General features: G+C 54.6%; 1 protein-coding gene across 2 annotated transcripts in view; it reads left to right on the forward strand.

Annotated features, from left to right (window-relative positions):
- CHRDL2 (chordin like 2) overlaps positions 1 to 10,782 on the forward strand; it is a 29,930-nt gene extending 19,148 nt beyond the window's left edge. Inside the window, exons 6-12 of one of the 2 annotated variants that reach the window (XM_007120970.4) lie at positions 688 to 743; positions 2,591 to 2,759; positions 3,696 to 3,890; positions 5,246 to 5,419; positions 6,264 to 6,318; positions 9,793 to 9,885; positions 10,632 to 10,782. In XM_007120970.4, coding sequence (XP_007121032.2) covers positions 688 to 743; positions 2,591 to 2,759; positions 3,696 to 3,890; positions 5,246 to 5,419; positions 6,264 to 6,318; positions 9,793 to 9,885; positions 10,632 to 10,722 — 833 coding nt within the window. In that variant the 3' untranslated portion in view covers positions 10,723 to 10,782. The remainder of the gene's footprint in view (positions 1 to 687; positions 744 to 2,590; positions 2,760 to 3,695; positions 3,891 to 5,245; positions 5,420 to 6,263; positions 6,319 to 9,792; positions 9,886 to 10,631) is intronic. The other variant, XM_007120971.4, reaches the window with a different exon arrangement.
- The last annotated feature ends 4,219 nt before the right edge of the window (positions 10,783 to 15,001 follow it).

Consider the following 15,001-nt stretch of genomic DNA (forward strand, 5'->3'; position numbering starts at 1 on the left):
GGGCCTCAGCTGTGCTGTGTGTGCACTGAGAAATTGGCCTTGGTGATTTCTAATGAACAGGCTGATTCCAACGTTCTGGATCTTTGAACCCAGAATGCTCAGTGGTAGACACTCTGTATGTGAGGCAGGGGTGAAGGGGAGAGAATCCCACTCAGGGATCTAGGAAGCTGCAGGACTCCAGGGGGTTTTGTGTGCTGGTGCCCCAGGGTGTAGGGGATGGAGGAGTCCTAGGCTGTTCCAGTTGGAGGGGCAGAGGGGCTAGAGGGCAACCACGGGAGGGTATAGTGTAGACCAAGTCTGGTGACTTCATGCGTGGCTGGACAGAGAGGCTGCCCAGGGGACTGCAGCTAAGCAGGCTCGGATTCAGAGCCCTTGGGCCATCCGTGATGACACTGAACAAGATGCTCTGGTCCAGCCAGGTGGTTCAGTCTTAAGTGACCAAGAAGCCGGTGTAGGGAAACTGAGGCAGTGGCCCAGTTGTAGGGACTTCATCAACCCAAGGGTGAGGCGACGTGGTAATGAGAAGTAGGAATAAGTCCCCACTGGGGCAAAGGGACCTACTGGTGTGGGGGGCTGCAGAAGTGGCAACAGGCCTTGGAGGGGCAGAGCCTAGAGGTGGTGGCCTGCAGGGCTCTGGCCCCAAAGCTGAGGAAGCGGAGGCTGACCCGACTCCCTTTGGGTTTCCAGATGGGTCAGGTGAGAAATCATCTGAAGAGGATGCCACGCAGTCACACCGTGGGGTGGTGAGTGCACAGCTTTAGGGACAGGGTGGGGAGAGGAGGGGAGGGGGCTGGTATCCAGGGCCTAGATCTCCTTGCTCTGGAACAGGCAATACCAGTTGTTGTCCTCATGTCTCATTTGTCCCCTGGGTCAGCTCCATTAGCCGCCACCAGGTTCCAGGCCCTCTCCTTAGACTTCCATCCTGGCTCCCACCGTGGGCTGGTGAGTCAGGAGGGGTCTGGGAAAAAACACCACACAGGGCAGGAGCAGGCCCCAAGCTTCCCGATTTCCCTCCTGGAAAATTCTGACGCTGTTCCGTCCAGAGCCTGTGTCTGTCCTTATTCAGGTCTCCTCTGGGCAGCATGTCCCCCAGGGGAGTGGCCTCTGACTTGGGCCAACCTTCCCCATCTAGCTCCTGAGGTACCAGTTCTTTGTCTGGGGCCACCTCACTGCTGCTGGCTCCATCTTGACCCCTCTCGATCTTGGTCTAGAGTTAAGATGAGCTAACCTGCCCAGCGCTCTCTGGTCAGAGAGGAAAGAGGTGGGAGAATGGGCCCACACACTGACTCACGTCCCTCTCTGCACCTGTGCTATGTCTATGATGTGAATAGCTCTACCTGCTCTTTCATCCTGGGTCACCTGGACCCTGGGGGACTTGAAGCGGGGGGGGTTCCCCTTCCCAGAGACTGCCCGGGGGTCTGAACGAATGAGCTCTCCCTTCTCCCCTGCCAGCTCACCCCCACTTTCCCGGCTGGGCTTTGTCTAGCAGGTCCTGGGCCACGGGACCTGACCATGTCATTCCCCTTCCTCCCCATCCTCTCCCCAGGAGGCAGCTAAGTGAAACCCACCAGACTTAGTTCCAGGCCCCGAGCAGCTACTTACTGACTTGCTGGATGCCGTGGGCAAGTCACCAATTAGGGGGCTGGGCTCTTCAATTCCTTTCTGCCTCTATTCTACTTGACAAGCATTTCCTGGGTGCCTCCTGTGTGCCTGGGCCTGTGCTGGGGCCTGGGACACAGTTTCCACTCTAGGAGCTCTTGTGGGCTCAGTCCAGCCATCAGAGGACTGACTCAGAGACTGTACAGTCAGAAAGGGGCTGCAGAAGAAGGCATGTGAGTGACTCAGGGTCAGTGACGGGGTGGTAAGCTCTGCCCCTTGCCCCCAGCCCACTTGCTCCTTTCCCATGGCCTGTGGAGCTCCCAATCCCCAATCTCTGGACTGGGGAGCCCCTGCCCTGTTAGGCTGCCTTCACACACACACCCTTTGTTCTCACTGCCAGCCCTCCCAAGACCTGACCTGGAGGGGTGGGGTCTCGGGATGTTGGATTCCAGGGACTCAAGAAAGGAGGCTCCCAAGACCCATCATCTCCGGTCAGGGTCTACTCTCAGTCCTCCTGCTTGTGGGATTCCGGGGCCTGGTGGGATCTTCAGAGGCCCATCCCCTGTCCCATCACCTAAATCTTCCTGGACAAAGAAGAATTTCCTGACTCTCATCCTCACTACATTCTCACCTTCCATTTCTTACATATTAAGTTCTCCAGGTCCCTGATCACTTATGTCTCCCAGATCAAGACCTCAGCACCCTTGCCCATCTCAGCCCCAAGGCTCTGGCTCTGCCAGCCTGAGAAGGGCTCAGTGGAGGCTGGATTTCCAAACCACTATCCTCTGAGAGTTTTCAAAGGCCCATTGCCTGGGAACATCTTCGACCCCATCCAGATCTTCTTTCTACCCAGAGCCTATGCCCTGTCTTCCCTGGGCCATCAGGCTCAGTCACTAGAGCCATCCTCAGGCCTCTCACCGCAGCCTCTGTCTGGCTGCTCCTGCACTGGCAGTGGCCTGTCGGTGATCTGCGTCCTTCCTGCCCTTTGCAGAGACATTCCCAGGATCCATGTTCAGGGGACGGTGGGAGAAAGAGAAACCCGAGCACCCCAAGCCCCACCGGCCCCAGCGCCCCCCTGGGCTTCCTCCCTCGCCACTTCCGACCGAAGGAGGCAGGCAGCACGACAGTCAAGATTGTTCTGAAGGAGAAACATAAGAAAGGTGGGAACTGGAGCCTCTGCCGACCCCTGAGGTGGGAAAGGGGGGCCCTGACTGCTCCCACTTCGATCCCTGCACCTCCACCGAGTGGTTCCCCAATCTCAACTTGGCCATGAGCTTGTAGACCCCTAGAACGTCGGGTCTAAACCCCCATTTGACAGATGAGGACACTGAGGTTCAGAGTACTGAGTTAGAGACAGAACCAGTCCTGGAACCAGGACTACGGGCCATACAACAATATTTTTTTAGCGTCTGCCATGTCTTCGCTGGGAATTGAGGGACACAGAACAGAGAGATGAAAATGGTCCCTGTCCTCCAGGAGCTCATAGACTAGTAGGGGAGGCAGACATGTACATTAATTATAAGATAAGGAAGTGGTGAGGGAAAGTTTTTGATGAAGGAAGGAGGAAGCAGAGCTGGGCTGCAGCAGGATGGTTGGGATGGGTCAGGGAAGGAGGCTAAGGGGACAATTGTGGCAGCAGAGGGGGAGGAAAGAGACCTCACTGCAGGGCACCCTGATTGGTGGAGCGGGAGGGGCTGCAGAGGCATCCATCCAGCCCCTCTCTGTACAGATGGGACACTGAGGCTGAGACAGGAGAAGGGACCTGACAGAACTCACATGGCCAGGTAGTGACAGCACTTGATCACAGGTCTCCTACTGTCAGGCCAACCCTCCCCATGCCCCACTGGAGGTGCCTGTGAAGAGCAGGGGAGGACTCTCCATCTTCCGCAAGAACTTACTGGCCCATCTCGGCCCTGAGTGCTGAGATGGGGGATGTCCGGGACAGAAGACTGGTTTACTCCCTGGCCTCCACTTCGCAGGCAGTGTGGCTGGGCCAGACTGGTGGAGCAGGGGCGTCCCAAGGACCTACTCCCAGCCATTATTGGACTCTGACCCGAGTCCGAGGCACTGACCCTCCTCCCTTCCTGCCCTCCCAGCCTGTGTGCATGGCGGGAAGACGTACTCCCATGGGGAGGTGTGGCACCCAGCCTTCCGCTCCTTTGGACCCCTGCCCTGCATCCTGTGCACCTGTCAGGACGGCCGCCAGGACTGCCAACGGGTGACCTGCCCCACTGAGTACCCCTGCCGTCAGCCCAAGAAAGTGGCTGGGAAGTGCTGCAAGATTTGTCCAGGTACAAAGAGAGCCTGGGGGCAGGGAGGGCACTGGCCAGAGTGAGCCATGGGTCTCTCTCCCCAGAGCACAGACACTTGGAACATCTCTGACATGGATGGGGCATGGACTCAGAGCCAGGGGATGTAGGGGTTATTACATGCACAGAATGTTAGAAGCACAGCAGTGAAAAATGCCCAACTCATAAAATATTAGACTTATGGAACCATCTACTGTTACAGATTCAGAGACTTTCAGACATACATAGAATTAAATAATGTCCTAGATTCTGTGAAGTCATAAAATCTTAGTCTATTAGGACTTTTAAGAGGAACGGCCAACATTTATTGAGCACTTACCATGTGCCGGGTAGGTATTTTGGCTGAATTCATGTAATCCTCACCAAAATGGACAAGGCAGGCATCTTTATCTCCATTTTACAGAATGAGAAGATAAATACCTCGTCCCAGGTCCCAAAGCTGTAAGTGACAGAGCTGGGATATGAACCCTGTCTGTCTTATTCCAAAGACAATGCCCTCTTTCTATTTACTTATTTATTTATTTTGGCCGCACAGCGCGGCTTGCAGGATCTTAGTTCCCTGACCAGGGATCGGATCCCGGGCCCACAGCAGTGAAAGCGCCGAGTCCTAACCACTGGACTGCCAGGGAATTCCCACAAAGACAGTGCTCTTGACCACTGCTGTCTTCCTTCAATCCTCATCAACATATGGGAAAACTGAGACCCAGAGAAGGGAAGGGAACTTCCTAAGTCACACAGCAAAACAGCAGTGGAGCTGGAACTGGAAATCCTTCTAGAACCTGTCCCATATCACACTCATCATCATCATTACTGCCATTGTCACCTCAATCCCTCCCAAACCTTTCATTCTACGTGTGTTCAGTGTGAGCCTGTGCTGGGTGGTATGAGTGACTCAAAAGACTTGGAGAACACGATTCCTGCCCTTCACCCTGTGGGTTTACTTTAGAGAGAAAACATACCCAAGTGAAACAATTACAAGGCAATGCAAGGCAGTGTGGGATTAAGGGCCTGAGGGAGAGACATAAGCAAGAAGGGTTTTACAAGCTATGGGTGGGAGGAAATGGTGCACTGAGCTGTTCCAGGTGGGCTGCCTGGAAGAGGTGGAAGGTGAGCTGGGCCCCGAAGGGTGAGAAGTTTCCTGACATGCTAATCAATGGGAGGTGAATGGGGGAGAGGCCCCCTCCCTCTTCCCCAGAGGCCCCCTTCTCTTCCCAGGGGCACCAGAACTTTCCCAAGGACCCTACTGACCCTGAGGGGGATGTCAGACCAGTGGCCCCTCTTCCTGGGCTACCAGGGGTGGGGAGACAGAGTGTTCACGAGCTCCTTGTCTCTCCCAGAGGACAAGGCAGACCCTGGCCACAGTGAGATCAGTGCCACCAAGTGTCCGAAGGCACCGGGCCGGGTCCTCGTCCACACGTCAGTATCCCCAAGCCCGGACAACCTGCGTCGCTTGGCCCTCGAGCGTGAGGCTTCTGAACAGGTGGAGATCTACCTCTGGAAGCTGGTAAAAGGTAAGCAGTGGCCCACTCCCACTCTGGCCTGTCCCCCTTCCTTTGCTCCAGACCGGCCAAGGGTGGTAAGGGAGTTTTGCTGATCAAGTGCCTCTGGCCCAGGAAGACCTGCCTTGGGCCACCTTCCAGCTTTGAGTCCCAGATTCCGAGATAGAGGGAGACTGATTCTATCTGACAATTCTGATAAGCTCACCCACTCTGAAATGCCAGGTCCTTGAAGTGCTCCCTCTCCTGGGGGAAAGGGGTTTTTACACTTTGTGAGGAGCCAGGACAGAGTAATGCCTACCCTGATAAAACAAAGAACTGTCTATTGGTAGAATTTCAGCAGACTGGGAGGAGAGATCTTTTCAGGCAGGAGGGCCCTCACAGCATCCTCAAATCCTCAAGGCTAGTCTCATTCAGCCTTTTCTATAAGGTGGATTCTATCCCTCCAAGGTAAGTCGAAATCAGGATATGTTTCTCATTCTGTAGAAACTCACCCTGTTCAGCAGGCTGCTCCTATCACCAACTGAAGGTCAAGAGTTTTCATTGATAAGGGAATTGCCGAGAGTTCAGTTTTGGGGCTCTTCTTGTAAAACATAAATGCCCTGGACAGAGTAAAACAAATTAAACCCTTTAAGTGGGAATTAGCTCTAAGGTCAATTTACTGATGTGTTTGGCTGGCAGTGGGGAGGTGGGGGAGATGGGGGGGTGAAAGAGGGGGTGATGATAATAAGAATGATGACAATGATAATAACAACCAATGTGTGAAGCACTTTGGAGTTTACAAAGTGCTTTCACGTTCATTATCTCATTTGATCCTCAACGATCCTGAGAGTTAGGTATTATTATCCCCATTTTACAGATGAGGAAACTGAGGCTCAGAGAGGTGAAGTACCTGGCCCAAGGCCACACAGCCAGTAAGTGGAGGACGGGAGCTAGAGCCCAGGTCTTGTGACGTCAGATGCGGCTCTTTCCCTGCTCTACTCTGCCCCCTGTCGTAGGAGGAATGGACGAAGAAAGCGGAGCTGTTCAGCCTGGAGAAGAGAAGACTCAGGGGAACAGGACCGCTGGCTTCATGGCTCTGAAGGACTGCCCCAGGCAGAGGGAGCAGTTGTGTTCTCAGTGACCACAGGGTCAGAACAACAAGCAGGGGCTTTGGAATCACACAGACTTGGGTTTGAATCCCGGCTCTGCCATTTCTTAGCTGTGTGGCCTTGGGCAATCACTTGACCTCTCTGGGCCTCAGACTTCTCTTCTGTTAATGGGGGAGAAGGGGTTTTGGAGGATTAAATGAAAGAATATAGGTACCACCCCTGACCTATAGTAAGTGCTAAAAATGTCAGTCTCCTTCTTATCCCGCCTCATCAGTTGGTTAGAATTGCAGAGAGGCAGGTTTCAGTTAATGAGAGGAAGCACCTTCTCAACCGTAAAGCCTTCCTGCAGTGGAAGGGAGGAAGCAAGTTCCATTCACGCAAGTGTGCAAGTAAGGGCTGGGTGGGGATTTGGCCACTGGCTGAGGAGTAAGTTCAGTAACCTTCATGATTGTTTTGAGCCTTGAGATTCCATCTTTCCCTGGACAGGTGGGGCTGCATGTTTACGCTGGGCCTCCTCCCACTCCTCTGTGACCACAGAGAGTAACAGGCCCAGGCTCTGTCCTCAGGACCCCATGGCTTTGTGCCCTGGGAGCTGAGCTGGTCAGGGAAGCCTTTGTGGAGGATGGGCCTGAGCTGGACAGGATTTAGAAAGGCAAGAGGGGCACACTACAGGCAGGCCGACAGTGACAGCCTCAAACTCTGGTGCCAGAGCCCATGTTTACATGCCTGGTGCTCTGTGATTGGTATTTAGCAGGTACTATATATAATGTGCTTCAATTCACCCACATGTAAGAAAGCTGAAGGGTATGTATTAATGCCCCATTTTGCAGATAAGAAAACTGAGTCTGAGAGGTAAAATGACTTGCTCAAAACCACACAGTTTAAACAGTAAAGCAAAGATTCAAACCCAGGTCTTACTGTCCCCAGTGCCGCCTCCACAAAGGTGACCTTATGCTTTTAGGGAAGGGCCTAAGGAAGGCCCAGGATGGCAGAGAAGGAGGCATGATAGCTCAAGGCAAAATCTCATTACCAGGCGGCCCAGCAAAAAGGAACAAGGTGGGAAGGACTCTTCAACTTCACGATGCCAGGCCCTGCCATCCTGTCACTAGCAAACCTTCCCCCACCCCCGCCCCGCTATCTCCTGAGCCTCTGGGTGCCTGAAATGCCCCATCAGCCTCCCTGTCTGTTACCTCCCTGTCCCAGACTGTGAAAGTCAAAATAAACTCTCCCAAGGTCTGATCGTCAGTGGGAAACCTTTCCTGTTTCCTCACCCAGACAAGTGGAAACAGTAGGCCTTGGGGGCCAGGAGAGGAAGAGGGCAATTGGCCTGGACACAAAGTGAGCAGGTGGATGCTGAAAGCTGGGCTGAGGCCACACCACAGTGGGACCAGCCCCAGGCCCAGAGTCTGAGCAGAGAGTTGGCGTAGGGTTAAAGGGCTTTTTAGAGTCTAGAATTTCAGAGTAGAAGGGACCTCAGGGGTCTCCACTCCCCACCCCCAGCAAGGAAGTCCCCCTGCAGCCTCCCTGATGGTCTCTAGCCCCTGACTGCGCACGCCCGCTCCCCACCTCCAGACAGGTGGTTCCCTTGCCATTCTGGGCATGGCTCTACCCAGAGAGGGTTCTTCACACTAAGCTAAGCCTGTCCTATCTCTTGGAACTCGACCACCACTGCCACCTCTGCCCAGGACACACAGAGCCCAGCCACTCTCAGGCCTGGCACGCCCTTCAAAGAGCAAGAGGCACAACCATGACCCTCAGGCAAGCTCTTGATTCCAGGTTCAAGATCTCAGACCTTTCAATCATGCTTTACAGGCAACAGCGCGGGGATCTGCCCTCATCCCCGTTACCTCTCCAATTTGTGTTTGGGGCTTTGTGCGGTGGCAGGACTGGAGCACCAGGACCTGTCCCCATCTCATGCTTATGATGTGGCCTGGGCCTTTGGAGCAAGTCTCTCCCGTATTCTGGTCCTTGGCATCTGGACCGGGGGGCCTGAAGACAGTGCTGGGCCTTCCCAGCTTGCTGGACCTCAGTCCCAAGACCAGGGCTGTCTCTTCCCCTCGGTGGGATCCCACTTGGATTCCCATAAGCAAGGCCAGTTCTTGGTTTTCTTGAGGGCGGTGCTGGCCTAGCAGAGGTCCTGCTGTCACATCTGTTCTTTCTGGCCACAGACCCCGGTGGTAACAGCCGGCACGACATCAGAGCCCATGTGCTCAGGGCCTCAGCGCCATGTGTGGTGCCTGTGCTCCCCAGGGGATGCAAACATCAGGAGATCCACCTAATACCTCATTCCCCCTCAGGGCCTGGCCTACGCAGGGTACACATATATTTGCTTCTCCATCCATCCATCCATCCATGGATTCATTCATTCATTCATTCAGCATGCCTAATGTGGGCCGGGTGCAGGGAACCCAAGAGGAACACCCTCCCCGAGTTCCCAGTCTGGTAAGGGAGGCAAGAGCAGACACAAGGATAGCACATTAGAAATAGGAACAATCACAAACAGAAGCCAAGAGATGTGGGTAACCCAAGGAGGAAATTACAACTATTTGGGGGAAGAGGGAGAATCGAGGAAGCCTTCCCAGGTGAGGCTGGGAGGATGAGTAGGAGTTCACCTGTGGCAATAGGAGAAGGTGTTTCAGCAGAGGGGGCAGCATCTGTAAAGGCTTGGCCCCCTCAGGGACCTCAAGTAGCTGATTAGGACTGGAGCACAGGCGAGGCCACTCAGAAGGATGGGGTAAACTGAGCCTTGAGCTGAAAGGGAGACTACAACCCTAACACCTGTAGTGCTTGGGTGTCTGAAGCAAATCACCTATTGATTTTTATCATACGTTCTATGTCCAGAAAAAAGCTTGACCAGGCCCTACAGGCCTGGCAGCTTTTCTTCCTTCTTTCCTCCCTCCCTCCTGCCTTCCCCCTCTCTGCACTGTGGACAGGTGAGTGGTGTGAGAGCAGGAAGGTGACGGTGACAGGAGCAGGGTCACGGAAGGGGAATGACGGGGTAACATGCATATTTTCCAATGACCACAGCCAGGATCATAGATTAGAGGCAGGGTTAAAGGGGTCAGAAGTCTAGTGCAGTGACCCAGGCAAGGCATGATGGGGCCTGAATGGGAAGGGTGACAGTGGGGATGGGAGAACAGATTCAAAATATTTAGGGAATTTAGTCCACAGGATTTGGTGTCTGGTCAGAAAGGGGGAGGGGAGGGAGGTGACGGAGTCTGTCCCAGGTCTAAGTCACCCTGTTTCACTGACCACACACCCTGCCTTTCCTGCTCATGCCCTTGTCTCTGCCCTCAGGAATCTTCCACTTGATTCAGATCAAGAAAGTCAGGAAGCAAGACTTCCAGAAAGAGGCACAGAACTTCCGGTTGCTCACTGGCACCCACAAAGGTGGGACCCTGGGCTGAGGACTGGGGCCTGGGAAGAGAGCCGGGCTAAAAGCTGGGGCCTCCTGGGGAGTTCCAGGCTGCTGGTGCCGGGAGGAGGGCGGCTGTCAGCCACAGACGTCAGTTCCCGGCACAGGAATCCAGTGGGCGTCTGGGCCAGAGATTTCCCAACTCAGACGCTTGGGAGCTTGGGAGCGGGAAGGTAAAGCAGAGCCAGCTGGATTTGGTCTTGGGGGTGAGGGAGACAGGGCTGTCAGAGGTGGGGCTCTGAGCCCCTAAATCCTGGTGCTGCTTAGCGTCTCTCCACTGGAACCTTTCCCACTGAAACCTTCTAACCGCGTTCCTTCTGATGCCCTTAAGTTGCTCTACACTTCCCTGAGGAAGATGGACCCAGGTGGGTCTTCAGGTGGGGGAGAGGAAGTCACAGATTGGGGGGTCACCAACAGGAGTCAGGATACCAAACAACCAACACATGTTGGTTGTTTGAAGGCGGGGTCATGTGTCAGAACCCTTTGGGATTTGGGGAGTGATGGGGTCCCCACCTCCCTCCTCCCTGTGGGCTCCAAACCCAGGCTAACAGTCCTCGTCGTCCTAAGTTTGCCCCACCCCAGTCACCCTGTCTCTGTTGTGCACACGCATGCACACGCACACACCACATACACACACACCACACACACACAACGCCTGCACATACACATACAGCACACACCCATACACACACACGTGACTCTTCCTCTTTTGTCCATGCAGGTCACTGGAACGTCTTCCTAGCCCAGACCCCAGAGCTGAAGGTCACGGCCAGTCCAGACAAAGTGACCAAGACCTTATAACAAAGACCTGAACAGTTGCAGATGTGAGCTTTATTATTTTTGTTGTTATATATTAATAAATAAGAAGTTGCATTACCCCTCAACCCTGCCTGCTGAGTCCATATCCAGTCTCCACGTGTTCTCACAGTGACTGCAGGCAGGCAGTCACTGTGAGAACTGTGGTTATCCCCATTTCACAGGGCTGGAAACTGAGAGGCAGAAGAGGCAGAGACTGGCCCGTGTCCTCACGGTGAGTTGTTATGAGAGCCAGGGCTAGTTCCCCCAGCCTTCTGACCCAGACCCTTGTCTGCCATCGTGGCCTCTCCCCTGCTCTGTGCTGCTTCCGTGCCCAGCCCCCAACTACAGCGCCTCCTGCTTTTGTAGGCCGTCCCCCTCCCATAGCTCTTTGGCAGTGAGCCTAGGAAGGGGGACCGACTGGAGTTAGCCAGCGGAGGGGAGTGCATGGAGCCTCAAAGTGCTTTCCCAGCAGATATTCCAGGGATCCTTACAATTGTCAGCTACGCTTTACAATGAGGACGCTGAGTTTAGGGAGGAGCAGTAATTTGCCTGAAGCCACAGAGCAGGGTGGTAGCAGATTTGGAATTGGATGCCCGGTCTCTTGCTCCAAGCTAGCACTCGTCCCCGTTCCACCGTGACCAATGTTATAAACGCAAATATCCTCACCTCAGAGGATTTCCAAGACTTGGCAGTCAGATTGCCAACCCTGGCACCACGGTCTGGGAAGAAAGCCTAACAGTTACAATGAAAGACAACATCAGTAATTTATCCTGCCCGCGTGTACAATTCCTTGCCATTTCAAAGATGTTTTAATGCCCATGATTCTACTTAAGATGAACTAGTATAGGAATTACCCCCATTTTAGAGAGGAGAAAACAGAGGTTCAGGATCGGCCACTGTGTTCCCCAAAGCCTCACAGTGATGAGTGGTGAAGCCAGAACCAGAATTCAGACCTACTGACTCCTAGACCTGTGCTCTCATCCCACGGCCAGGCCCACTCCCACCCCACGCCTGATTGGAAGCCATGGAGAGACAGTGTCAAGTGGCCTTTTGGTTGGATTCTGCCACCTGCAGCCACTTAGAGGGCTCTGCTCCAAGCCCTGGTCTTGTACCTGGGCGTCTGAGGTCTGGGAAGTCGTCTAAGCAGCCTCCCAATGCTGCTCTTACTGAGCAGGGACAGGTATCACCCTCCCCAGACTTCCTCTGCCAGCTCCCAGGGGGCCTGGTTTGAGAGTCTGGGGTTTGAGGAACATGGACGGAATCTCCCCCTCATCCTCTGAGTCAAAAGACATCCAGCTCCTCACAGCCTCTGCCTGTCCCTCCTGGAGAAGACTCGTCATTCTGGCCTTGTTTGCTCACCACGTGGGGTTAACTTGGAAGTCCAGGCATGGCTTCTGAGGCTCCGGAATTTAAAGCATAGGAGCCAGCCATTCACACCATGAACTGGTCATCCTTCAACCTAGCTCAGATGTCTCCTGTTCAGTGGGGCTCTTCCTGCCACGCCACCCCCACCCCTGCTCCTGCACAGGGGCCCCTCCCCGTGGCTGGAGAATGGGGTGGAAGGCAAGGCTCTGTAATCAGAGGCATCTCCGGGGTCTCAGGACAGGAATGACTTCCCTGTATACTTTTCCTGGTGTTGCAGGCCAACTGCCTTCCTGGTTTCTCTGATGGACTTATCCGAAGCCTGTGATGTTCACCCCAGATCTTTCCCACCATGGGAGCATGTTCAGCCCATCAGCACCTCCGGACTTTGGTCCAGACTTTTCTGAGCGTGTCAACATAAGGCTTGTCTTGGGAATCTCTAAGCAGCTCTCCCAGGGCTTTACATCACTCTGAGTTGTCTTCTCCTTCCCTGGATTCATTCATAAAACACTTCCTGATCTACACTGGCCTAGGCCTTGTGCTAGATGACTGACACGGTGTAAGGAACCAATATGGCCCTGCCTGTCCCTAGGGAGCCAAAATCTTGAGCAGGAGATGAGGCCTCACAACACCATGAGTACTAGGGCTGTGACATCAGGGCTGTGGGGACCACAGCCCCTGCCCAGATGGAGGACAGTTCAGCTAGCTCTGAGGGATGAGCAGGAGTTAGAAGGAAAGGTGGAGGCAGGGAGAGGCAGGTGGGACAGTGGTACAGGAAGAGACAGCTTCATGGAAGACGAAAAGCAGCATCTTACAAGGAGAACCACAAACAGCTCACTGTTGCTGGATAAGAAAATGTGAGGCAAAGAGCAGAGGGCGGTGAGGCTGAATGCCCAGCCAAGAAGCTTTGGCATCATCCTGAGGGCAGCAGAGAGCCCTGGAAGGGTTTCAGTGCTTTGGTTAGATTTGTGGTTTAGAAAGCTGGCCCTGCCTGCTGGGTGAAGCACGGTGTGGAGGAGAGAGGCGGAGACCAGGTAGGGGGCTGCTGTGGGATCTGTGGAATGGATGACAACGCCTGGGCAGGAGAGAGGCAACGGGGATGGGAGAGAAGGCAGAGCTGAGGAAGAGGGGGGAGTCTGGGTGCAGCTGGTGCCTCACATGGTGACTGAGGGGAGAACTCAGGAGTTTCAGCTGAGCTGAGTCTCAGGAGAGAACCCCAGCCCTTTGGGTATATTATGGTCTGGAGAGGAGGCTGGGCCAGAGACAAGGATTTGGGAGCTGTTGGCCTGCAGGTGGTAACTAACGCCAGGAGATGGGAGACATTGGCCTGTAGAGTGAAAAGAGAAGGGTCATTAGGACAGAGCCCCGGGGCATCCGCAAAGGAACTGCACGGAGGCGAGAGAGAAGCCAGGAGAGTGCACGGCTGAGAGTCCAATAGGTGAAACCTGGAAAGGGAGCTTCTGGTGACCATGGGCAATGTGAGGGGAGCTGGGAGGCAGGAGCAGGCTGTGGAGGGCTGAGGCGGTGTCAGGGAGGTGAGGAAGCAGACAGCCTTTGAAGAACTTGGGTGGTAAAAGGAGGGGAGAGAGGCAGGGCAGTGGCTGGCAGTGAACATGAGATGGAAGAATGGGGTTTTTCAGGCGGGAGAGATTTAAGCAAGTCTTGCTGATGAGGAGACCTCACAGGAGAGGGAAAAGTAGGAGAAATAGGAGTGAGGATGGAGGAAGGGAAGATTTAGGGACAAGTTAAAATCCATTCTTCCCCAGCCACTAACTCGCTGCACAACCCTGGCTGGTCTCCCCATGAGTGGGAGGGGGGAGAGGGATGCGGTGGTCTCCTGGGGCTGCCCAGCTCTATCCCTGATGGGGCTCCCTGAGACTGCAGCAGGGAGTCCTGTGGGATCCACTATCTTGGTGGCCAGGCTGGGCTCTGGATGAAGTAGGGACATCCCCTCCCACATGCACGGTCAAGTCCGTTGTCTCATCTAATCCCCGGAACAACCCAGTGAGGTGGGGCATGTCAACCACATTATGGAGATGAGGGAGAGGAAGTGACCTAATTAAGATCACACATTAGTAAATGGAAGGCTTGGATTCCAGCTGAGGTCTGGGATTCTGCACCCTGATGGATCCCAGAGCACTGGAGGGGCCAGGTCCTGGGCTGGAGCAGGTGCAGCCTCTGCTCCACTCAACCTTCCCAGGTAGCTTCCTGGCCCCTAAACTTGATCATCCTATTATGAGGCCACGCCTGGCCTCCAGATTTCCTGGAGAGGCTCCCTCCCCCTCCCCCTCCTCTTCCTCCTCCTTCTTCTTCTCCTCCTCCAGCAGCTGTGAAGCCACCTCCCCCTGTCCCCCAACAAACCCTGGGCTCTGGGAAATGGCAGTATTTCTGAGAAACAAGACATGGCCTGTGGTTTGGGACTGGCCTAGGGGTAAGGGAAGGCCTGGGGCCCCACCAGGCACAATGGCATCTCTCTCCAGGACAGGCCCAGCCACCCTCCTTCCCTTCACCCTGGTCCCTGGAAGACACCCACTGCCTGCCTTCTTCACCTGCAGGGTCAGTTCGTGGAAGATGAACAGGAAGCGCCTTAGGAGGCTGGCTGAAGTTGGGAGGGGTTGGGGTGGTGTGGGTTTCTGTGCACAGGGCTTTATCTCAGACCTTCTATAATGGGAGTTAGGACCTGGATCTCTGGTCCCCAGCTCAAGGCTGTTTGAATGACCACATGACACCTAATGTCTCTCCCCACCTTCATCCATCCCCGACACAAAACAGAGCCCACATAACTTGCCCAAAGTCAAACAGCAGTGAAGAGTTGGAGCTGTGACTGGAACCTGCAGGGTCTGGCCCCAAAGTCTGCCCTCTCCCTCGGCCCCATGATGTCCGGGATGAGGATGAAATCTGTCTTCTCGCCAGCTCCCCTACCACCAGCCT

Source organism: Physeter macrocephalus, chromosome 16 (assembly GCF_002837175.3).
Source record: "Physeter macrocephalus isolate SW-GA chromosome 16, ASM283717v5, whole genome shotgun sequence".
NCBI lineage: Eukaryota > Metazoa > Chordata > Mammalia > Artiodactyla > Physeteridae > Physeter > Physeter macrocephalus.